The sequence below is a fragment of the Eleutherodactylus coqui genome, chromosome 5 (genome assembly GCF_035609145.1).
Source record: "Eleutherodactylus coqui strain aEleCoq1 chromosome 5, aEleCoq1.hap1, whole genome shotgun sequence".
Taxonomy (NCBI): domain Eukaryota; kingdom Metazoa; phylum Chordata; class Amphibia; order Anura; family Eleutherodactylidae; genus Eleutherodactylus; species Eleutherodactylus coqui.
In genome coordinates, this window is record NC_089841.1 from 55,488,368 (window position 1) to 55,512,026 (window position 23,659).

A 23,659-nucleotide genomic window follows, 5' to 3' on the forward strand; every position below is an offset into this window, starting at 1 on the left:
CTAAAGTCAAGATATACTAAATCTACTGTATTTCCCTGATCAACCCAGTCAGTGATTTTGTCATTAAAGGAAATTAGATTCGTCTGGCATGACTTGTTTGTTACAAACCCATGCTGGCTCTGGTTAATTACTGCATTTTTATCCAAGTACTTGCATATGTGCTGTTTGATAATTTAGTTATAAAATCCCCCACTCCCATGTAGCCACATAAGGCCGCTTTCACATGAGTGTCCTATGGAAGCATTTTTGTACCTGCAATACAGACGAGTGTTCCACCCCGACCACCGGTCTACTGACCCAAACTAATGGCATCCCAAGGATCCACAGTTTGAGTTTGGGTCAGTAGACCTGCAGTCAGGCTATAAAATGTGTCTGAATAACACTTTTGTGAAAAGCCGCCTAAAGGTGTGTTTACATGTGGCGTATTTATTGCGGATTTTCCACAGCATCAATATCTGCACCATTCAGAGTTGTCGGGTGGAATGAAACGTTCTCTATGTGATTGTAACATTTATAGAAGTGATTACATATCAGAGCAAAAGGAGAATTTATTGCAGAAAACTGAGCAGGCTCTAGCACCCTGTTGTACCACCTCTAGCTTGGATACAAGATGTGATACAGGCGGGCATGGAGGCTCTAGTACCCTGTTGTACCGCCTCTAGCTTGGATACAAGATGTGATACAGGCGGGCATGGAGGCTCTAGTACGCTGTTGTACCACCTATAGCTTGGATACAGGATGTGATACAGTTGGGCATGGAGGCTCTAGTACCCCGTTGTACCACCTATAGCTTGGATACAAGATGTGATACAGGCGGGCATGGAGGCATACAGGTTCTGTATTGTATCCTGCTGCATATCGCTCCACATTTTCTGTAACTGAGCCTCTAGATTGTGTAAACTCGTAGGCTGTAGAAGTTGTCATCCCAGATGGTTCCATACATGTTCTATTGGTGATAAATCTGGTGACCGGGCAGCCATGGAAGTGTGACAATGTTGTGGGGGCTCCTGTGACCCCCTTGTGTGTGCGGCCGAGCATCATCCTGCTGCCTCTTGGAAGCCGCCATGTGAGGAACACATGTGGCTACAGGATGTCCTGAACATATAGCTGAGCTGTCATTGTCCCTCGTACCACTACTTGCGGTGACCGACTGTTGTATACGATGGCCCTCACACCAGCAGGGGGCAGACGTGAATACGACCGTCATCCGCTCCCAAACTAAATATGAATTCGTCGCTGAGGGCAACCTGGTTCCATTCTGTGGTAGTCCAGTTTTTTTGTTCACGACATCACTGCAAACAGAGGTGACAGTGGGTGGGTGTCAAGACAGTACATATAATGGGCAACGGAAGATCAAATTTCCTTCAGCCAAGTGTCTGGAAATAGTTCTGACAGACACAGCGGTAACAATGGCGCCACCTGTCTTTGGATGGTGGACAACAAAACCGTTGAAACTGCTCGTGCTTGTTAGACGATCCTCTCTACTGCTGGTCTGTAGGGGGCGTCCTGAGCCTGGTCACCTTGTGTGCCCTCACACCTCCTACCAGTCTGGTCCCAACACCTCCTACCAGTCTGGTCAGAACGGCCGGTGGGGGACAATTCATCGATACGACCATCCAGCTTCTCACATCCCAATAATGCGCCCCTCTCAGGCTCTGGTAACGGGGTGAAATCTCCTCTCTGCGTCGTAGAGGCGTCTAGTGGTCAACAAGCTCTACACAAGCGGAAGAAGAGGTCACTACACACAAGGAGCCTCCGAGAGCCTCTTACAGGCCAAGAGGGGACCCACTTTTAGGGCCTCAGGTGGCAATACTATTCATCTAATCACACCACAGCTCTAATTATTGGCATATCTGCCTGAGATGTAACTGTGTGCCGCGTTTTGCCACAAAATCACAACTTCTTCTAGGTGCTGAATTTTTCTTTTTCAAAGAGCGTAACTTGTAATTGATCCGTATCATGCTGTCTGCGGACTTCTGGCTCCAGGGGGCGCTCCTGCTCGGTGACTGGCCCCTCTCATTGCATGCACGCTCATACAGGGATATACGGTTGCTCTAAAACAAGCTGATCTAATGCAGAATTTCATTCAGTGACTGATGCATTTCTCAGCCGCATTAAATGCCTGTCATCTGCAGTGCTGCCAAGGCCGCTGCTTATAAATGTCTGCTGGTCCCCGACCTGACACTTGAAGGTCGGAGATCCCTCATTTGGTATCCGTTGTCGCAGTGTACCAGTCGTCGTCTCAGCTGGTACTACCCTGTAAGCTCACAGCCATACACAGACAAATGGCTGGTTTTACGTCTCTGAAACTCCTATCCATGTGCCCTACTAGGACTTACAGACCGTCCTGGCTTTGGGACCACCCCCACCCCACCCCACCCGCCCGAACTGAAGCAGCCGTCGGGTAATAATATATAGTTTCATGGAACAACCTCTCTAATTCTGTATAGTGATAGTTTCTGTAGGCAGGGTAACCCAAGGGTGAAGGGTACATCTGCATCAGCCCCCCTACTAGTGGCAATGCTTAAAACTGTATCTGAATCCTCAGGATCTAGATACGGGTGAAAAGTTTTGAGGAGTATAAAAAAAAATAGAGATACAAGTTATACTCGCCTCTTGTGATCCCCATGGTCTCTGCTCACTTCCAGGTTCTGTGGTCATGTGACGGATGCAGCCAATCACCAGTCTCGGCACCAACGAGGCTGGTGATTGGATGCAGTGCTCAGATGCTTCCACAGGCATGTGACTGCTGGAGATGAAGCCGCACAGAGGAGCGCCGCCTGCTGGATTAGATGAGTAATGCTAATAACTTTGTATGCTACAAAAGCTTTTGGTGGACGAAAGGGGTGAGGTGACACCAGGGAGGGGGTAAAGGGCTGTTGTAATACCCATGCATGGGTTGATTGGGGTATTAAAATGGCCTTGTCAGTAAGGTCTGTTCATATCATGTACAGAACCTGTGTTTGGTATATACTCCAGGAAAAGTTCCCGCAAGAGGCGGGGCCTAATAGGCTGAGTTACATGGCAGACATGGAGGCCTTTGTCAGGCTTCCAGATGCCATGGGAACCAATTGGTACCTCCCAATCATACTGCGGGGTGCCGATGGGTGACAGAGCCCCGTCCCCTGTTATCTGCTGTTGATTGTGGCATGTTAGGGGTTAAACTGCCAGGATCTGAGATTTTTCCATTCCTGGCTATTAGAGCAGGAGCCTGGCTGTCAGTCAAGATACTGCCTTAAATATATAATGTGTATATATAGGTATTAGGCTGCTTTTCAAGGGGCGAGAAAATCGCACGATTTTCTCGCGATGCTACAAATCGCATGTATGTGAACCCCTGCTTTCCTATGGTTTCCTTCTCGTTAGCGATGTTTTGTAGGCTGCTACATTGCGAGGGAAATAAAATTGTGGCATGCTGAATATATTGCAGCGATTTGCTGTTTTGTAGCCCATGTTTCCCTATGGAGTTTTCCTTTGTGTTACGTCACACAACATTGCGGTTTGCGTGCGGTGCGATGCAACTTTTACAGTAGGAAGTCCTACTTTGTCCCTAAAATAAGCCGTAGCTGCATTTTAAAAAAAACAATACATCATCTAACACGCGCTGTCCGACCTGCCGCACTTCTCCTCCGAAGCTTCGGCACACTTGTCTGCAGTCTTCAGCCGCTGCTTCCTGGTCAGGGGGTTAAAAAATCCCACCTCCAGGAAGCGCTGACTCAGCCAATCACTGCAGCGCTCAATGAACCAATCACAGCCATCGCATTGAATTGAGAGCGGCTTGAGGGACCCGAACTGCGCCTGCTAGGTAATGTGTCCTTTTTTTATGTACTGTAGCTAGGGCTTATATTTCATTAAGGTGATTTAGACCCTTAGGGCACGTTCACACGGGCACATGCATTTTTGGTGCATATGCATTGTTTTTACGCGGATGTTACATTTCTATGTAATAACCCAGTAAATACGCATGCAACTGCATGTTTGCTTTTTTTTTTTTTTTTTGGCTTGATTCCATAGACTTTAATGGGCAATTCGAGTTCGTGATTCAGACCAAAATAGGGGAAATGGAACAATTGTTCCATCTCCTTTATTTGCATATTACCCAGAGCAGTATGATTGGCCTTATAAGTCTCCTCACTCACATTCTAGGTGCTCTCCCTAAGGAGAAAGAATAGCGTTCCTGACCTACATCACAGGCCTCTCGCTAGCCAAACCAGAAACCTACTGCACACTGATAAAGGGCAAATGCCCGAAACAGCTGTCTGTGTATGGATACTGGCTTGGTTTTCAATTCCCAGCCATTGTTACAAGGCTTGTATAAAAAGTCTAATATTGACTTGCAGGAATGCTGCCATTCAATAGGTGGCGCTGCAGAAGTATTGTTCCATCTCCCTTATTTGCATATTACCCAGAGGAGCATGAATGGCCTTATAAGTCTCCTCGCTCACCTTCTAGGTGCTCTCCCTAAGGAGAAAAGATAGCGTTCCTGACCAAAATAAGACCTGCTGCGGAAGTCTACAGATCCTACCAAAACTTGATGTTAACGGGGCCTCACTTGCTCATCTCCTTTGTATTTCAATCCCTCATCTTTTTCGAGCTGTATAACAATACCCTTATAAAGGGTTTTCCCAACGTTTGGATGTTCAGGACATACGGTGATATGTCCACAAGGCAGTAGTGGGGATTAACCCTTTACCAGCCACTACAAAGCTTAGGCTGAGAGTTTGTTACAAAGTGATACATTTCACCAGCACTGATACATTGGGGCATACATGGTGGTGACTTTTCAGCACGTTTTCTTTTTTTCTCTCTGTTCCTTCTATTCATATAGAAATAAGCGCTTTCTTTATCCCTCATGGCCTTTGGTTTTCACATTTTTTTCACATTTTCCTCCCTTCTGTAGTAGCCTGCACAGTATTTTCTAGCAAAAAATAAATTGTAGGAGTGAAAGTGATTGGAAGAGCGATGTGAAAACGGAAATCCCATTTAAATAAATTGGAGGGGGGTGCATTTATATTTATTTCTGTTCTTCTAGACAGGGCTGGTGCGAATGTTCCCTTAGGCCAGGCTCACATAATCTGGTCGGATTCCAGCTGTGAGCTCGGCCGGTGACCCTGCGTTCAGCACTTTACTGTACGGTGTATGATGGCGGAGGCTCGCAGGCGGTCATGCGCAGTACAGGTTTTGTTTTTGCTCGGATTTCCCGTGCCATCCCTTAGTGATGAGGCGGGTACCCGCAGCCGATACGCGATGTGTTAATTGCGTAAAGGCTGTTGGTCGCATGCATTTATTGACACCAATGGAGGCCGCCCCTGCGGGATCTGCAGTGAGAGGACGCTGAGATTTTTTTTCTGATTGCGGAATATGCAATTCATACTCGCGGGTGTGAAGGAAAATTCTAAAGCACATGCCTTTCAATGCCCACGTTTTAGCGCGAATCATCCGAAGAATCCGCAATCCAAATCTGGTTGTGAGAGACCTTAGTCTGATTTCACACGGCGAGAATCTCGTGCGAGGTTTGCGGGTTACGAGACGCGCAAATATGAACTCCATTCTTTTGAATGCATTGCGGATTTCCAGGCGGATACTCCTCGGGTTGCTGGAGAGCAGGCAGGGAGGTGAGGGAAGGCACCATTGGACTTGCGATTTCTTTCCCCCCCCACGCAGATGATCTGTACATCTGCTCGGAAAACTTGAATCCGCGATCATCCGCAAGCATTTTAAATTCATTTTCACAATGAATCGCGGGACTTCTGCGGCAGAAATCCGCATGCAGATTCTGGGCAGCCATATAGTGTCAGACGGAAAAATGAAAGTAGGTCCTATTTTCGTGCGATTCATGCGTGAGAATAGGACTTGAATTGTGCGGGGTCTTACAATTGTACGACTCACGGACAGAGTGCTTGTACTCTACAGGGGGCATCACAAGTGCGGGCATCCTCTGCAAGTGAAGTGTGCTGCAGGGCACTCCTTCTGCACCAGGTTCTCCGGAGTCGGAGATGGTCTTTGCGGTACACCTTGTATAACTTTTGGACTCCCCACTAACTTTTTAGGCCATAGACTCCTATAGAGCATATAGACAGGGATTCCCCAACTGGTGCAAACCTATCTTTACATGCATAAGCAAGGGGTTAAATTTGTACGTGCCACATTGACTGCGTCTCGGCGTCTTCACTGATCTGGCTCTCTAGACGGAACGGTCCTGAGAGTGTCTTGTGAGACAGAGCTATAAATTGAGGTGGCACAGATGGGCTGTAATGAGGCCGGTTTCCTGGGTAACTCTGCGGCTGGCAGCGGGAGAGGCTTTTCCGAGCTTCCATTCACGGCAGCGTCTTACCCAAGATATCTTACAGTATGGAACGTCTTACACGCCGTTCGTTATATGCGCTGTAATCAGCATTCAGCTCCAGATTCGCCCGCCGCTCTTGCCAACCTTCAATGATTAATTCCAGCGCCAATTATTGGATGACTTTTCCTCAGCAGTAGCGGTGGAGTCAGAGGGCAGCGTGCCAGCTACATTAGGAGAAAATGCCTCAAAAATAGAAATTCATCCATAAACATAGGACCCCGAGCAGTCCTACTTGTCACGGTCGGGGAACGTCTGGGCTAAAGAGTCCTGAGAATCCATGTGCTGAATCACTACACTGGATTCTGGGAAAGCTGGGTGATGGCTCAGCATTCTGGGCAAGACATCTAGTGCCCGTATAATAATGCCATACTCATCAGTGCCCGTACAGTAGATAGTGCCATTCCCAGCAATGACCCTGCGGTACGTAGTGCAGTTCACAACAGATTGTATAAATCAACACCCATTCAGTGCCATTCCTAGCAGTGCCCCCTTGTAATGTATAGTGCCATTCCTAGCAGTGCCCTCTTGTAATGTACAGTGCCATTCCTAGCAGTGCCCTCTTGTAATGTATAGTGCCATTCCTAGCAGTGCCCCCTTGTAATGTATAGTGCCATTCCTAGCAGTGCCCCCTTGTAATGTATAGTGCCATTCCTAGCAGTGCCCCCTGTAATGTATAGTGCCATTCCTAGCAGTGCCCCCTGTAATGTATAGTGCCATTTCTAGCAGTGCCCCCCTGTAATGTATAGTGCCATTTCTAGCAGTGCCCCCTGTAATGTATAGTGCAATTTCTTGCAGTGCCCCCTGTAATGTATAGTGCCATTTCTAGCAGTGCCCCCTGTAATGTATAGTGCCATTTCTGGCAGTGCCCACCCTGTAATGTATAGCGCCGTTCCTGGCAGTGCCCACCCTGTAATGTATAGCGCCGTTCCTGGCAGTGCCCACCCTGTAATGTATAGCGCCGTTCCTGGCAGTGCCCACCCTGTAATGTATAGCGCCGTTCCTGGCAGTGCCCACCCTGTAATGTATAGCGCCGTTCCTGGCAGTGCCCACCCTGTAATGTATAGTGCCGTTCCTGGCAGTGCCCACCCTGTAATGTATAGCGCCGTTCCTGGCAGTGCCCACCCTGTAATGTATAGCGCCGTTCCTGGCAGTGCCCACCCTGTAATGTATAGCGCCGTTCCTGGCAGTGCCCACCCTGTAATGTATAGCGCCGTTCCTGGCAGTGCCCACCCTGTAATGTATAGCGCCGTTCCTGGCAGTGCCCACCCTGTAATGTATAGCGCCGTTCCTGGCAGTGCCCACCCTGTAATGTATAGCGCCGTTCCTGGCAGTGCCCACCCTGTAATGTATAGCGCCGTTCCTGGCAGTGCCCACCCTGTAATGTATAGTGCCGTTTCTGGCAGTGCCCACCCTGTAATGTATAGTGCCGTTCTTGGCAGTGCCCACCCTGTAATGTATAGCGCCGTTCCTGGCAGTGCCCACCCTGTAATGTATAGCGCCGTTCCTGGCAGTGCCCACCCTGTAATGTATAGCGCCGTTCCTGGCAGTGCCCACCCTGTAATGTATAGCGCCGTTCCTGGCAGTGCCCACCCTGTAATGTATAGCGCCGTTCCTGGCAGTGCCCACCCTGTAATGTATAGCGCCGTTCCTGGCAGTGCCCACCCTGTAATGTATAGCGCCGTTCCTGGCAGTGCCCACCCTGTAATGTATAGCGCCGTTCCTGGCAGTGCCCACCCTGTAATGTATAGCGCCGTTCCTGGCGGTGCCCCCCTGTGGGCGGGGGAAGGCTGCTGCTGCACATAGTCACATTACAAACAGATTTTTTGGGATGCATAGAGAGGAAAGAATTCTTTTTCTCACAGTTTTGACTTTAAAATGATCCAAAATGGGTCCCAGAAGGCGATTTAAGGGAAGAACTCTTACAGTTTCCTTTTTCTTTGTGTGCAGGTTACTGATAATTAATGATCACGAGGCTCTGAACGAGTCACTTCATTAATGTGTCTTTTTTCTGTCCTCCTCCAGCTTTACTATCAAGTCCTTAACTTTGCCATGATTGTGTCTTCTGCCCTCATGATATGGAAAGGCCTCATTGTGGTCACGGGCAGCGAGAGCCCCATCGTTGTAGTACTGAGGTAGGTCTGGGCTGGGGGTTGTGGGTAGTGCCAACATGACATTGCCAAGCGGTGATCAGATAACTGTGCCATAACCTACCAAAACATGTCCAAAAAGTCCTCCGAATATACCGCCATACAGTGCTACGTAAGAGAAACCATTCTATACCATGGCTAGTATGTGCTATAACATACATATCTACATACCATATGTGTAGTAATACTGCCTTACATGCTGCTGTACAGTGCACAGGTCAATGACTAGGGGCCCTTTTACACGGAACGACCGTCAAGCGCTATCTCCACTCATTACTGCCGATTATCACTCAGATTCCGGCGGTCCAGTGAGAATCCGTGTAAAAGGGCCCTTATTCAGCTCTGCTACATCAGTAGGAAGTGTCGCCTTTGGTGCGTGTTTGTAACCTCTCTGGTCGGTCCGCAGTGGCAGCATGGAGCCAGCCTTTCATCGAGGAGACCTGCTGTTCCTCACAAACTTCCAGGAAGACCCAATCCGGGCCGGAGAAATTGTCGTCTTCAAAGTGGAAGGCAGAGACATCCCGATAGTCCACCGAGTCATCAAAGTCCATGAAAAGTAACGTAGAGTTCACCAGTCTGTGGGGTTATTGGATACGTGGCAGTCTCCCTGAACATCTAGAAACACAACTAAACATGGCAGTATACTCGCTTCATTGCACAACAGCGGTCTATCCCTGACTCCTGACTTGTACTTCAGAGCTGCATTCATATTTCTACAGGCTTCAATGCTAGACTATCCCAGGATTTCCTACAGACACAATTTCTGCCCAGACATCTGCATCTTGAGACTTTTTCCCCTGGCACTTTACAATAATCTAATATATGGAGAACGTAGTGTACCCCTACTAAGCTGTTTGGGTGATACCGGTCCACAAGCTTGCTGACTGTGTCCTGCAGAGCAGTGAGTGCAGCTCTGGAGTATAATACAGACTGTAACTTAGGATCAGTACAGGATAAGTAATTTATGTGCACAGTGACTCCACCAGCTGAATAGTGAGTGCAGCTCTGGAGTATAATGCAGGATGTAACTCAGGATCAGTATAGGATAAGTAATATATGTACACAGTGACTCCAGCAGCTGAATAGTGAGTGCAGCTCTGGAGTATAATACGGGATGTAACTCAGGATCAGTACAGGATAAGTAATGTATATACACAGTGACTCCACCAGCAGAATAGTGAGTGCAGCTCTAGAGTATAATACAGGATGTAACTCAGAATCTGTGCAGGATAAGTAATGTATGTACACAGTGACTCCACCAGCAGAATAGTGAGTGCTGCTCTGGAGTATAATACAGGATGTAACTCAGGATCAGTATAGGATAAGTAATGTATGTACGCAATGACTCCACCAGCTGAATAGTGAGTGCAGCTCTGGAGTATAATATGGGATGTAACTCAGGATCAGTACAGGATAAGTAATGTATATACACGGTGACTCCACCAGCAGAATAGTGAGTGCAGCTCTGGAGTATAATACAGGATGTAACTCAGAATCTGTGCAGGATAAGTAATGTATGTACACAGTGACTCCACCAGCAGAATAGTGAGTGCAGCTCTGGAGTATAATGCAGGATATAACTCAGGATAACAGTGTCCACAGTGACTCCACCAGCAGAATAGGGAGTGCAGCTCTGGAGTTTCTTGCCCCTTTTAATTCTTCATATTTCATTTTCAGAGAGAATGGAGATATTAAGTTCCTGACTAAGGGAGATAATAATGAAGTTGATGACCGAGGGCTCTATAAGGAAGGACAGAACTGGCTGGAGAAGAAGGATGTTGTGGGCAGAGCACGAGGGTGAGTCGTGTGCCGTTATGTTCTATCTATGTAAGGTGAGGACTGCATGACTACTTTTGGTTGTGGGCAGATTACTGGTTAGCACAACTATCACATCTGTCTTCCCCTTTATTTGTGACAGTTGTTGCCCAGCTTTTTCTCTTACAGGGCTGGCATTTAACATCGGTTGACTAGAAGCCCCCACTGATCTCTAGCTGATTACCTACTAGTCTGTAGGAGAGTCTTTTTTTACTACCTGATGTAGTTTCGGTAGAAACAGTAGTCCAAGGCACGTCAGACTGCTTTCAGATTGGCCACTGCTGTTAACATGTGCAACGATGGCCAATCAGAGAGCAGCATGTGGCGTCTTAATTACTTTTGCACAGTGTACCATGGGTATTCAGAGCTCTCTGGCCACCTTAGAAGACTTTAGCTAGTCCTGAGATTGGATGGTCGCTCTGCCTGCTGAGCTTGTCATTTTACAAAGCAGAAAATTGCACCAAGCAGAACTGCAGTGTAAAGCATGGAGGAGGCACAAAGCAGTAATCAGAGCTTCTGATGAGAAAGTAATTTTCAGATAAGATGAGTACGCCAGATTGGAATAGCCCATGTAGCTACGCTGGAGTCGCTGATCATAGCCAGGTTCTTCTAGGAGACAGAGCTAAACAGAAACTGACACAGCGCCACCATCAGGGCAGTAGAGATGGTATTGAGGCCAGGGGCGTGGGCCTTAAAAGGAGCTTGCTAAGAAAAGTGGGTGAGAACCTCGTGGGGCGCCTTTCTATTAGTTCCATAAGCCCTCATGGGGGCAAATAAAAATGGGGTGTCTAAAACGAACAGAATAACTAGCTGATCGGTGGGGTCTGACCGCTAGGTCCTCCACGATCATGAGAAGGAGGGTCTGGGCGGTCCCCAGATGAATGAAGTGAAGCATGTGCAGGCGCACAGTCACTTCATTCATTTCAATGAGAGTTCAAGCGCTTGACAATCTCCGGCGCTGTCGTTGAAATGAATGGAGCAGCTGAGTGCCTGCATCCATTTGGGGGCCGCCCAGACCCCCCTTCTCAGGATCGTAGGGGTCCCAGTGGCCAGACCCCACTGATCAGCTAGTTATTCCATATCTCATGGATAGGAGATAACTGTTTGCTTAAGACACCCTATTTTCTTTTCCTTTCCATGTGATACAGAATACCTAGTTGATAGGTGGGGATCTGCTGGGATCCTCATGATCATGAGAAGGGGGGTCTGGGCGGTCCCCAGATTAATAGAGCGGAGGTCGTGCAAGCGCACAGCAACTCCATTCATTTCAATGACAGCCCCAGAGGTTGTCAAGCGCTAGAACTTTCATTGAAATGAATGGAGCACTTGTGCAACCTTTGCTCATATGGGGACCGACCAGACCCCCGTTCTCAGGATCGGTGTGGGTCCCAGCAGAGGAACCCCCATTGATCAGCGAGTTATCTCCAACGCTTTCCAACCAGAATGCCCCTTTAAGTGGATGCATTCCCTTTAAGAGTATCCTCCGCAGCTCTGCTTCATCTACCTGTATAAATCCGTCAGGCTGTTGATAGTCATTTCCTCATTTTCGCAGTTTGGCGCAGTCAGCGCTGTAAAGACCCTCGTGGCTCTTTTTAACATTCGTTCTGGCCTCAGTAATGGTAATTGCGTTTTTATGTTATTCAGCCTTGCATGCGGGCATTATGTAAGCGGAGAAATCCTTCTGAGCATGAATAGAATAAAACATCATTTCAGCTTTAGTGGCTTCTTCAGCTCCGCCGCCGCCTCGCTGAATAGTCGCCAATGTCGGATCCTCATTCTTACGGAAAACCTTACTTTTATTGCTCCTTAAGTGGTCGCTCGTTTCCTTTTATAAGGAGGCATTAAATATTCTGTGTGGTTGTACAAGGCTCGGGATTCACTAGCAGTTTGCTTACCGTCAATTTTCTCAGGATGTGTTAAGGGACGGCACACAATTACGGCCCGATAAGATTATAACACAGCGCTATAACTCTATGGTGAGAATAAACCATTTTAAAGGGCCAGCGCCCGTCTTTTTAGGTGACGACCATTATATGTTTGGCTCAGTTGAGCAGGCTAATGCTGGCGTTACACATACACAAATACAACCTGAATTATAAAAACCTCATATCCTATATTCCTGTAGCCATATATTTTGTTGGCACCTAGAACATTTTTAAGAGGCCACCCTGCATTATACAGTCATGAGCCCCCTCGTGCAATTTTGTATCAAAGTGTAATATTTTGCAACATATGCCTAAAAATTAATGTTTGTGGGTAGACGTCCGACCGAAGCAGAACCGAAGATGCTCAACACTGCCTAAAAATAAAAGTTTAAGTTGTGCAAAGTTCATATATATCACTCGTATATGCTAAACTGAATGGCCACTTTATTAGAGACCCCCATCTAGTAGCGTGTTGGTTCCCTTTGGCCTTCAACACCGCAGCAATCGAACGTGGCACGGATTCCACTAGGTGTTTGAAATTGTTTTGTGGGTATATTGGCCCCTGCGGACAGGAAGCTTTTTGTAGGTGCTGACATGTTCTGACCAGCTGACAGGAAAGGGTCATCGATTCGTGCTGCTTGTGCCAAATTCTTACCTCCCATCAGCACGGTCCAACAGAAATCTGAGGCAGCAATGGTGCTGGAACTAGTCATATGGGGTTATAGCCCATCTGTGCTAAGGAAGGGCTAGTTGAGCGTTCGTACATGTTAATTGGAGCACCAGTGTTGTATTCTGCTACAATCTGTTGGACTTTAAACTCGCAGAATATCAGGAATAAACACACCCACAGGCCAACATATATAGTCACAGACACAGTTTTTAGAAATGCACAGAAAAGCGAACTATATCCTTTGATTAAAACTTCAATTTTATTAGTTTTTATTTATATATAATTAAGCTGCACCCTATAATGTCCTAAACTGTAATATCTGGATGAACAAGCAGAGTAACCGCCCCAAAAAGTGTGACCCCACACTGCAACCTGACCTGCTTATTCCTATCTTTCTATAATTAAAAATAGGGAGAGGATAAAATAAGGGAGAGGTATTAGATACCCAGGTCAAGACAAAACCTGACCTGGGTAACTAATACCTCCTCCTTATCCCCTCCCTATTTTTAATTCAAGAAAGATAGGGATCGGCAGGTCAGGTTGCAGTGTGGGGTCTCCCTTTTCGGGGCGGTTACTCTGCTTGTTCAACCAGATATTACAGGTTGGAACATTATAGGTTGCAGTTAGGTTTTTCTTTTACAGATATAATTTGATTACTAATAAAATTGAAAATTTAATTAAAAGAATACAGTACACTTTTTTTTCTGTGAATTTCTAATCTGCTTTACTGTGCATCGCCTGTTGATCAGAACGATTCCTACCATCCTCCTCTGACTCCTTTCATTGGTGAGCTGCTTCTGTCCCCACAGCATCTCCTTTCACTGGCTATTTTCCTTGATCTTGCGATTACCACACCGCTATATATTGAAAAGTCCACATGGCTGGCAGGCTCTGACTAGCCTAGTGCCAGGCCTTGTTCGAAGTTGCTCAGACTGTTGGTCTTTAATAGTTAAGCCCTGGAAAACCCCTTTTAAAATCAGAAAATCCCCTTTTACTGTACACTACAAGTCTGTCTGATAAGGTTGCGGGTGGGCAGAGACACAGCATGGAAATGAAGAGGTCACAAATATAACTCTGATCTCCTTTAAAATGCATACAAATGTCCAAATTTATGGTTATATCCTCAGCTGTCTGCCCTACATCTGTACATTAACATCCATACTTGCCCACCTCTCCTGTGCCCAGGAACGCCTATAGACTGCAACCCTATATACAGGTAGAATGGGGACTTCCCATTTGCAGAATGTGTACACCCGCTTTTACAGACTGCATTGTGTGGGCAGCAATGTGAGATATTCTATATATCCATAGTGCTCCTATTAACCATTCACAGTTTGCTCCCCAGTCCCTTCATTATGGGGATCCCAGCCCCAGATAACTAACCGTGGACTTTTCCTTTAAAGGTTTCCTTTTTATAAATGTTTATTTTCTGACTTTTTTAATCTTTTTGCGTATCGGAAGGAGAACAGATCTGAAGTGACTCAGGTCTCCCCTGTATCCTGCAGTTGTCCTGACTCCATATGCCACATGTAGATGCCAAGTGATGAATGTCGGATTCTTTGCCATCTGTCAGCACCGTGCAGATAGTTATTACTTTGCAACATGTGTTTTGTGGATGGGAGGGGGGGGTTGCTCATTCGGAGGCGTGCAGCTGGGATGGACGGTCTTCTCTCTCTGCCCGCTCTCAGGACAGCTCTTTGTTGATTGCCTTCAGCCATTTGGGGTAATGGTCATTCTTAAAGTGCCTGCACGGTGGGAAAGGGGTTGTTCCCCGTTGAGCATTGGAGGTGGTGGAGGACCATCTGGTCTCTCTTGGTTGTACGTGGGTTCTGGTGCCAATGTGTTAAGGGCACTCTGTGCCCATTGGTGGCTGATGTCCATGCACAGCTTATCGGTTTGGGCTAGTGCTTTGGTTTTTTTAAGGGAGGGGAATTCTTATTCACCTCCCGGACTTGTGGCCAAGATTAGACTTGTCTACCTGGATTCTCTTGCTTGTGTCTGGTTACAGGTACAGTTTTTCTCAATGTTGTACACCATGAACCTCAGTGCCCCAAAGGCTGGCCAGGGCAGTTCCTTTGGCCATATAGATTCTTTTTTATGGCGCTCACCAGCAGGTAAAAAAAAAACCCAAACTTTCTTGTCTGGATCCACACGATTACTGCGACACCAAGTGCATATAGATTTTTTATTTTTTACTATTTTAGCATAATAACACATTTTTGTTTTTTGCAGGAAGACTTGAAGGTTTTTTTGGTACTTTTTTGAGATGCATGTGACTTTTTTGGATTGCTTTTTATTACTTTTTGTGGGGGAAGTAAACAAAAGAATAATAGTTCTGGCATTATGTTTTCAAATTAATGGTATTCATCATGTCTTGTCTAAGTCACTTTGAATACTGTAATACCTATTATGTGCTGCTTTTAATGTAATGGGCTAAGTTAGATGGCAGGTATGGAAGCCTTTGTCAGGCTCTGAATGCTGTGGAAACCTCTTGGTACCTTGCAAACACACTGTCGGATGCTGATGGGGGGGGGGGGGGGGGGAAGAAGGCCATGTCATCCACTTACATGCTGCACTTGCTATTTATTGTGGCATGAAAGGGGTTAAGGTGCCTGAATCTGAGGTTTCTCCACTATTGACGGTTAGAGCAGGAGCCTGGCTGTTACTAGTCAGCCAAGCCACTGTCCTAAAAAGTTGTATGTGCATAAGTTAGGTCAGTAAAAAGTGTATTGGCCATGGGTAAGGGGTAGAGAGGCTTTTTCCTTTGTGCAGTGCATGCACTCAGTAGTCAACTCGATGCAGCCAACGGCGGCTTTGCAGGCGCACAATGGGAAAAAGGGAAGGAGTGCAACGTCACTGACAGTGAGGGTGATGAATGAGTGGAACAAGTTACCATGGGAGGTGGTGAGTTCTCCATCAATGAAAGTGTAAAAGACAAAGGCTGGACAGACATCTGTCTGGGATGATTTAGTGATCCTGCACTGAGCAGGGGGTTGGACCCGATGACCCTGGAGGGCCCTTCCAACTCTAGCAATAAGTATACAAATTGCAGATTTGAAATATTGAACGCAGCATCCTTTCTGCTATTCCTTCGTTACTTTAGCTTATGGGGGTTTTCGAGGTGACAGGTCCTCTTTAAAAAAAATCGAACTTTTACCAAGGTAAGACTTAACAAGTCTTGTTCCTTTTAATGGAAGCTGTAATGAAACAACAGCCGGGTCTCCGGTGACTGCATAAATCACGGCTGAGCAAACAACTTTTAGAGTTTCTGAAGGACAATTTTGCAAAAACGTGTTTGACGTTGAGAATACAGAGTGGATTACTAAGCAAATGGCATGAAGGACCCAAGAGGAAATATAACAAGCTCTTCTCTCAAGAACCTTGTGAAACTCTTTACATGTTACATCGGTAGCTGCGTAGCCATACCGGATCTGTGAAACACTATATGATTCTACTTCGTGTACTCCACCTCCACCTCTGATCTGGCTGGAAGAGTCAGCAGCAGATCCTACCAGTTAACGCCATGTTGAGAGGAGTTCCTTTAGGACAGATATTATACATATTTTATATCTAGCCTTAAAGGGACAGATAAACATACCATAGGGTTGGCAGTTGGCTAGTAAGGGGCACCAAAAGAAATCATGTCATGTCCCGGCACTCGCAGTGGAGGTCCACAATTCTAGTTAATTTATCGTATAGTCAACCAAGTAGATGTTCTAATAGGGGTTTAGATGGTCGGTTTAAATTTTTCAGCTACAGCCAACTAACACAGACTTTAGGCGGTTGTCTGCGATTAGAGGCATTCCCAACTTTGGGCAATCCCTAGTTGTTTGAAGGGTCCTTTACAAATAAGCAGATCACAAACTGTTCCCTTGCTGGGATGCCCCTATAACCATCTTTAATCTATAGGGAAACCTGGCAGAAAGTGTTCAATTTTCCTGCAGCGCCTCCACAGACGAATTGAAGAATTACATGGTTTTCATTTAATCAATAGTCTTTGTAATGCAGAGTTAGACTGGTCCTCCAGAGAGAGATGCTGTTTGTTACTATTCTCCACTCTAGTCAAGACATGAAGATCCTAAACAGAAGACCCATCCCCACCCTTCCTTTAAAGTGACCCTCCAGATCGGGACAAACCAACATGTATACAAGAAACAAAAGTCAACACTTCCAATATATGAAATGTGACATTGCATGTAAGCCATGGCTAGACAATTACAGTAGCAACATGTGTGCCTCAGTGGTTGGGTTAAACAACAGATATTAACAGTGCTGAGGCGTGTGCTTCTGTTACTGTATGTGTTGCAGCCATGCCTTACATGTACCTTCACATTTCACTTATTTGTTGAAAGGGCTTGCTTTTGTTTTTTTGTATGTATTGCATTAATAGGATAGTGGCTAAACTCACCTCTGTCCTGCACTCCATTCAGCCATCTAACCCAGGTTACTTAATGAAAGTATATAGCCAGGTATCTAGCTTTTCCCTAGTCCATTAGAGTCTTTTGACCAAAAAAGTGGGGTCTTTTAGAGCTAGGTAACCATCCAGTAAGGTTTGCCTGGATGCGGCGGATGAGCCTACATGCTTTGATCAAAATATGGACAAACCAAACCACTATGCATTAATAGTCTAAGACCCTACACAGTGTTTTGATTGGGCAGCGCTGCTCATGTGATAGTCAGTAGTAGTGCAGAAATCTTGGTTTGCCTGGGACTAGAGGGTCGTCTTAACTCATAAATCCTTAATTGCATCTATAAAGAAGGGTGAGCCCTTTTAAGATGCAAGTAAGAGCAGGAGAAAAGCTCGCAGCCTGGAACCTTTGTTTTTGCCCCACCTTCCCTTCCATTGTGAGATGATATGTGCCTTCTGATTGTTACTAGAGATGAGCGAGTATACTCGCTAAAGGCAATTGCTCGAGCGAGAATTGCCTTTAGCGAGTACCTGCCCGCTCGAGACTAAAGGTTCGGGTGCCGGCGCGGGGGAGCGGTGAGTAGCGGCAGTCAGCAGGAGGGAGTGGGGGGGAGAGTGGGAGAGAGAGATCTCCCCTCCGTTCCTCCCCGCTCTCCCTGCCCGCCGCCGGCACCCGAACCTTCGGTCTCGAGCGGGCAGGTACTCGCTAAAGGCAATGCTCACTCGAGCAATTGCCTTTAGCGAGTATACTCGCTCATCTCTAATTGTTACCTTACAGAGTGGTGCTTTTATCCATGCAAGGAGTAAAAAGCTGACCGGTTGCACATATAATCGCCCCCTGTGCCTGATCAGGACATCTGTTGACTCCTTAGTCTGACTGTTTACCGTCATGTGGATCACTGATCGTTTTGATCTCTTCACTTATGCAGACTCTATACTGATATATGCATGTAGATATAGACATATGTCCCATGGATGCACTCTGCACATCCTGGAGTTATGTTTCATAAGAGGCGTTCTGCATTTCAGGCTCTACTTTTGTCATACCTTTCTTGGAAATCATTAATTTTTATGCATATTTTACAAAAAACAGCAAAATTGCATGAGAGCGCCCAGGAGGGTAAAATGCTTGGCAGGGTTTTCGTAATGTGCCAGGTGTCCATTTTCAGAAATCACATGTGTGTGCGGGTACAATGATTTTGGTTTTCGTTTTTAGAATTTTAGGCTTTGTGTATGCCAAAAGCGTGAAAATTGTCCTGGTGGCGAAATGGTTAATCCATTTTTAATCAGGAAGTCCAGACTTTCTTTTTTTAACTACTCCGAATGTTCCTTTTAGCGACTTTTTATTTATAAACAGGTACTAACACATATATTTTTTCTAGTTTATATTCTATTTGTAGATTTTTAATTTTTTTTTTTTAAGTTTTTAGCTCCTGTACATGATCATGGGGTCGGCCATCTTGCCTCTGAGTGTTGTGGGCATGCTCAGTGACCTGCCCGGGCAGGGGGTTAGCTGTGACCATCACCTATTGTGAATGGTGGAGCCTGTGTTATCTACATATAGGTGTCACCTCTCAGTGTAATCCTGCCTGTGATTATAATGAGATGACTGCTAAGAAGAACAGGAAGGGTCAGACTATTATTCGGCTCAGTGATCCGTGTGAGAACTGCTAAAAGTTGGTGTTTTTTGTTTTATAGTACAGATAATGACATGGAATTTTTTTTAAGTTGCCAAAAACATATAAAACTGGATAGTATAAAAATGTGTCAAACCATAGCTAATTTTCCGATGTTACCCCGAAGGAACCCTTGAGTGAGTCACATTGTCTGTCTTAATCATTCCTGATACTTGGGGTTTATCGAACCCCAGCTTTTTTGCATAAAATTGGAGCTAAGGACTCCTCATTATATCTCCGGTGCAAATCTCAAACTGCCGGACTAATTCTTATGAAGTGGCGCTGCCCTAAATTGGAGAGCTACTAGCGGCAGGCCCTAACCTGGGAAAGATGCGACAGACAGCTTAGGTATCATCACAGATGCATATTGGGCTATTTTACGGATATGACTGTCAATTTTATTTGCTGTTGCTTGATGTATAGGGATGGGGCCGCGAGAAATGGGGGGGGGGGGAGGAGTTTTTGTAATTTGTTTTATTTCACAATGTTAAGGAAAAGAAGCATTTAAACAAATTTCTGATTTTACTGTCCCGCTAATACTCCTTTTTGCCTTTTATTCCAGGTTTTTACCATATGTCGGAATGGTAACAATTGTGATGAACGATTATCCCAAATTTAAGGTGATTTAAATGTTTATGCTTATTTCACTATTTCTACACAAGGGACGGTGCCTCATATATGTAGCAGCATTCAGAAATGCTTTACAGCAGCCTCATGGGCTATAGACACAATGGGCAGGAGGGGTCTCATTAATTTCTATGCGAAAGCAGGGAGGTGAGCTGTGACATTGCCTATTGTGAATGGTGGATCCTGTGTTATCTGTATATAGATGTCACCTCTCAGTGTAATCCTGCCTGTGATGATAATGAGATGACAGCTGATAAGTTTTCTTTACAGAACAGGCAGTGCCAGACTATTTTTGGGCTTGGTGGTCAGTGAGAAAACTGCAGGATTTTAGGATTTTATTAATTTTTTTTTTTTAATTTATCATCAAAAATTCTTTAAAAATATTTTCAACCAAAAATCCTGATTTATACAATAGGTCATTTTCTAATAACATTCTCTTTAAAGGGGTATTCCGGGCTTTTTGAAATGATGACGTTTTGTCTGGATAGGTCGTCGGCAGTTGATGGATGAGGGTCCATCAGCTGATCGTCCGGCGTGCAGTGGGCTGGACATAGTCATCGATGGTCATCGCAGGAAGTGTGAGCACTGGCTTCACTCACATTGAACTCAATGAGTGTGACAACTTTTTATTACACTTCCTGCTTTACTTATGGCCAGGATAGGACATGACGTCCTGACAGTAAGAGAAGCAGGAAGTATAAGGCAAGTGCAGTTGCAACGCTTCCATTGAATTTGAATGGGAGTGATGCACTCCCTGAACAGCAGGCTGGCGAACAGCAAAAGGACAGTGGAGCTGAGTAGCAGACCCCTGTCCGTCACCTACTGATAACCTATCCAGAGGATAGGTCATCAGTTCAAACAGCCCAGAATACCCTTTTTAAAGTTGTGTTCAAAATAGGAACAACTCTGTTACACCATTACAAATAGGGAGTTGCTCATAATAATGCCCTCCGGGCTGCTTTCTGTTTCCTATGGATGATGTAAGGCTATTGGCCGCCAGTCATCCACGTCCTTTGCTGCAGTTTGCACACTGCTTATGCCATGCATGCTGCTGCACATGAGCCAGTCCGTCTCCTCTCCTGGGCCTTTTCCTGGTTGTGTTTCCTCAGCTTTCTATAATAATCCATCATCTCTTGTAGAATTTGATTATTATTACTTCCCTTAACACTGATACCTGTCCCTTTTTTCGTTTTCAGTATGCGGTTTTGGCCATTATGGGTGCTTTTGTACTTTTAAAGCGTGAATCTTAAGCAGAGGAGGAGCGGAAGAGAAGAGCCAATAAATCTTAATATATACCATGGTTTTTATTTCCGCCACACAGCAAAGCAAACCTGCTAACAGTCATCGACCGGTCCAGATAAATATCTTCAGAGAAACCCGCCAGGCCAATTATGTATTTATTTTATTTGTAGGAGTCATCAGACCGTATCGCACATTTTATGATGCAATTCAATTTTTTTCTAAAAATGTGAAACAATAAAATGGCTAAAAAATTAGACGTCTGGTTATTTTTTTTTCACACCATCTTGCAACCTCATCACAAGCAACATCATCTTTAGTCCTGTAGGGTTATAAACACTTTACAGCCAAATGAGTTGAAACAATAAAACAAACTGTACTTACCCGTCCTCAGCCCCAGTGATATTGCAATTGTCCTGGTGCATGTTGACAGGGGAAGTTAGGTGATTGCTGCCTGCCAAGCAGAGACTGCAGCATCACCGCCCATTCTCCTGCAATCAGTACTCGCATCCTAGGTGCCATTATGCCAGGAGTTTAGAACTGTGACGCTGATGCCTCTGATTGGCAGGCAGTGATCACCTGACTTCCACTGTCAATACACATTGGGAGAATCGCAGGACTGCAGCACTAGATTGCCAGGGCTGAAGACGGGTAAGTACAGTTTGCTTTAACTCCCTTTTTGAAATTGCAGCCAAATATGTTTGCAACCTGAGAACTTCTTTAAGGAGATGAGATTGGACGTGCAGGTTTTATAGGTGCTATTCCCATTAAATAATGGTGCACACAGCCTGGTTAGTGATACATTTTTTGCCGCAAGAAAGATTGGTTAGTGTGAACCATGCCTTGATGCAAACACCTTTTAGAAGACCTCAGAAGAGGTGTGATAGAGATGCATGAACCTGGAAAGAGCTACAGGAGCTCAAGACTTGGTGGTCGCACATCAATCCATGGCTACACAAATTCTCTACAAATAGAGAAAATTCAGAGCAGTTGCTGCTCTCCCTAGAAATTGGCATTCTGTTAAAGGAAACCTGTCAGAAGTTTTGAGTAGGTTGAACCGCTTCAGACTAATAAAGCAGAGGTGTTTCCAAATCTTCTTTTGTTAAAGTGCCTGAATTAGGTATGCCTTGAAAAATGGACATTTGAAATCTCCTTGCTCTTCCGTGGATTCTGTCCTCCCAGAAGTGGAATTTTCTGTGGTGCATGCACAAAAACGTGAGGCAAATCTGTCCACAATGGGGCCAAATGATATGTGCATTTACAGGTCCACATCCTACTGTCCTGTGGACGATGTAGGAAAAGTCATGCATGTCGTGGAACACGAGAGGGGCTAGGTAATGGGGCGAACTGTGGGCAGTAGGGTTGGTCCAGGGTTGCCTACCAGACTATTCAGACATTATTTGTATGCAGTGCGGGAGATTTTAAAAGTCGATTATTCAAGGTATATACAGACACTATAACAAAATATGATTTGGAAACACATCTGTTGTGTTGGCCTGAAGCTGTAACTGGTTTAACCACCTCTGAATTGCTGACTGGTTCCCTTTAGGATTACTTTCACTGTCGTCTTTTGAACAAGGAGAGAAAGAACCCAAAGGTAACAGAAAAACACTTACTGAGGACTCTGAAACTGCAAGAAGATTTGTTCCACAGGACCAGTCATTGAAATTGTAGCTACCCTACGAGTCAATCTGTCAATGGGCCTTGCAATTTGACTAGAAATGTAAGCCAAACCCCAATACCCATGTACATACAACTGTTTTGAGGTTCTTGCCCCCTCATCAGTGTATAGTAGGGTTTTGGTTGGTTGCAGGATGAAAGTCCATTAATGTGAGTCCCGAGGAGGTTATTGTTTGTTCTTGGGGAGAGCGCTACAGTAGTTTATTGAGTCTTATTGGTCATGGAATGCTCCCTGGGTAAGAGTTATGCAAATGAGTGATAGAATAATTCCACCTCCACACCACCTATAGTGTGCACTGACTGAAGAGCAAGAACAGCTCTATCTACATGGTTATTTTGCTTTGGCTTACATCCCTAGTTGTGTTGCAAAGTTCTAATATTGACTACTAGGGTAGCTGTCTTCTAATAGGTTGCGCTGTAAAGCCATTATTCCATTGCTAATTAGCATATCATTTTCCGAGAGAGCATTACATGGCCTATGAGACTTACTGCAAGCATGTGGTGCTTTCTATAAGGAGAAACTAACCCTGATACAACTAAAAGAGAACAGCTGAACAAGAATGGCTTTCATGGAAGAGCGCCATGAAAGACAGTGCTGTTCAAAAAAGGTAAAAAAAAAAGACATTACGGACCGTATCAGGTTTGTCCATGACCACCTGGATGTTTCCCAATGCTTCTGTGAAAATGCACAAAGCTAGGGTTGTAGGAAAGAACTCTGCACACTAAAACTTTTGTCCAAACTGAAACATGATGGATGGGCATCCTGATTGGGTGTTTGTTAGCTGCCTCTGGATTTGGGCAACTTGTCAATGGGTGAATAACACATTGTAAGGAGAATCAAAACATATTACAGGAGAATGTAAGAACAGCTGTCCATAACCGCATTGGGTGATACAAGACAATGACCCAAACCACATAAGTAAGTGAACTAAAGCATGGTGTATTTTGGAATGACCAAGTCAGCTTAAACAACTGCCTACATCAATGGTTCCGCCAGCAAAGATTTGGATTTCTAAACCAAGGAGCGAATTACCTATACAATCGACTTTTTGCTGGAGACAGGTTCCACCTTACAAAGACAGGTAAGCATATATTTGGAAGGTGCTTTGCTATACTCATCAGGAGA

General features: G+C 45.3%; 1 protein-coding gene across 1 annotated transcript in view; it reads left to right on the plus strand.

Annotated features, from left to right (window-relative positions):
- Nucleotides 1-21,110, plus strand: part of SEC11C (SEC11 homolog C, signal peptidase complex subunit) — a 31,892-nt gene extending 10,782 nt beyond the window's left edge. Inside the window, exons 2-6 of the mRNA XM_066602549.1 lie at nucleotides 8,369-8,478; nucleotides 8,900-9,049; nucleotides 10,171-10,290; nucleotides 19,550-19,607; nucleotides 20,811-21,110. Of these exons, the coding sequence (XP_066458646.1) occupies nucleotides 8,369-8,478; nucleotides 8,900-9,049; nucleotides 10,171-10,290; nucleotides 19,550-19,607; nucleotides 20,811-20,864 (492 nt within the window). The 3' untranslated portion in view covers nucleotides 20,865-21,110. The remainder of the gene's footprint in view (nucleotides 1-8,368; nucleotides 8,479-8,899; nucleotides 9,050-10,170; nucleotides 10,291-19,549; nucleotides 19,608-20,810) is intronic.
- The last annotated feature ends 2,549 nt before the right edge of the window (nucleotides 21,111-23,659 follow it).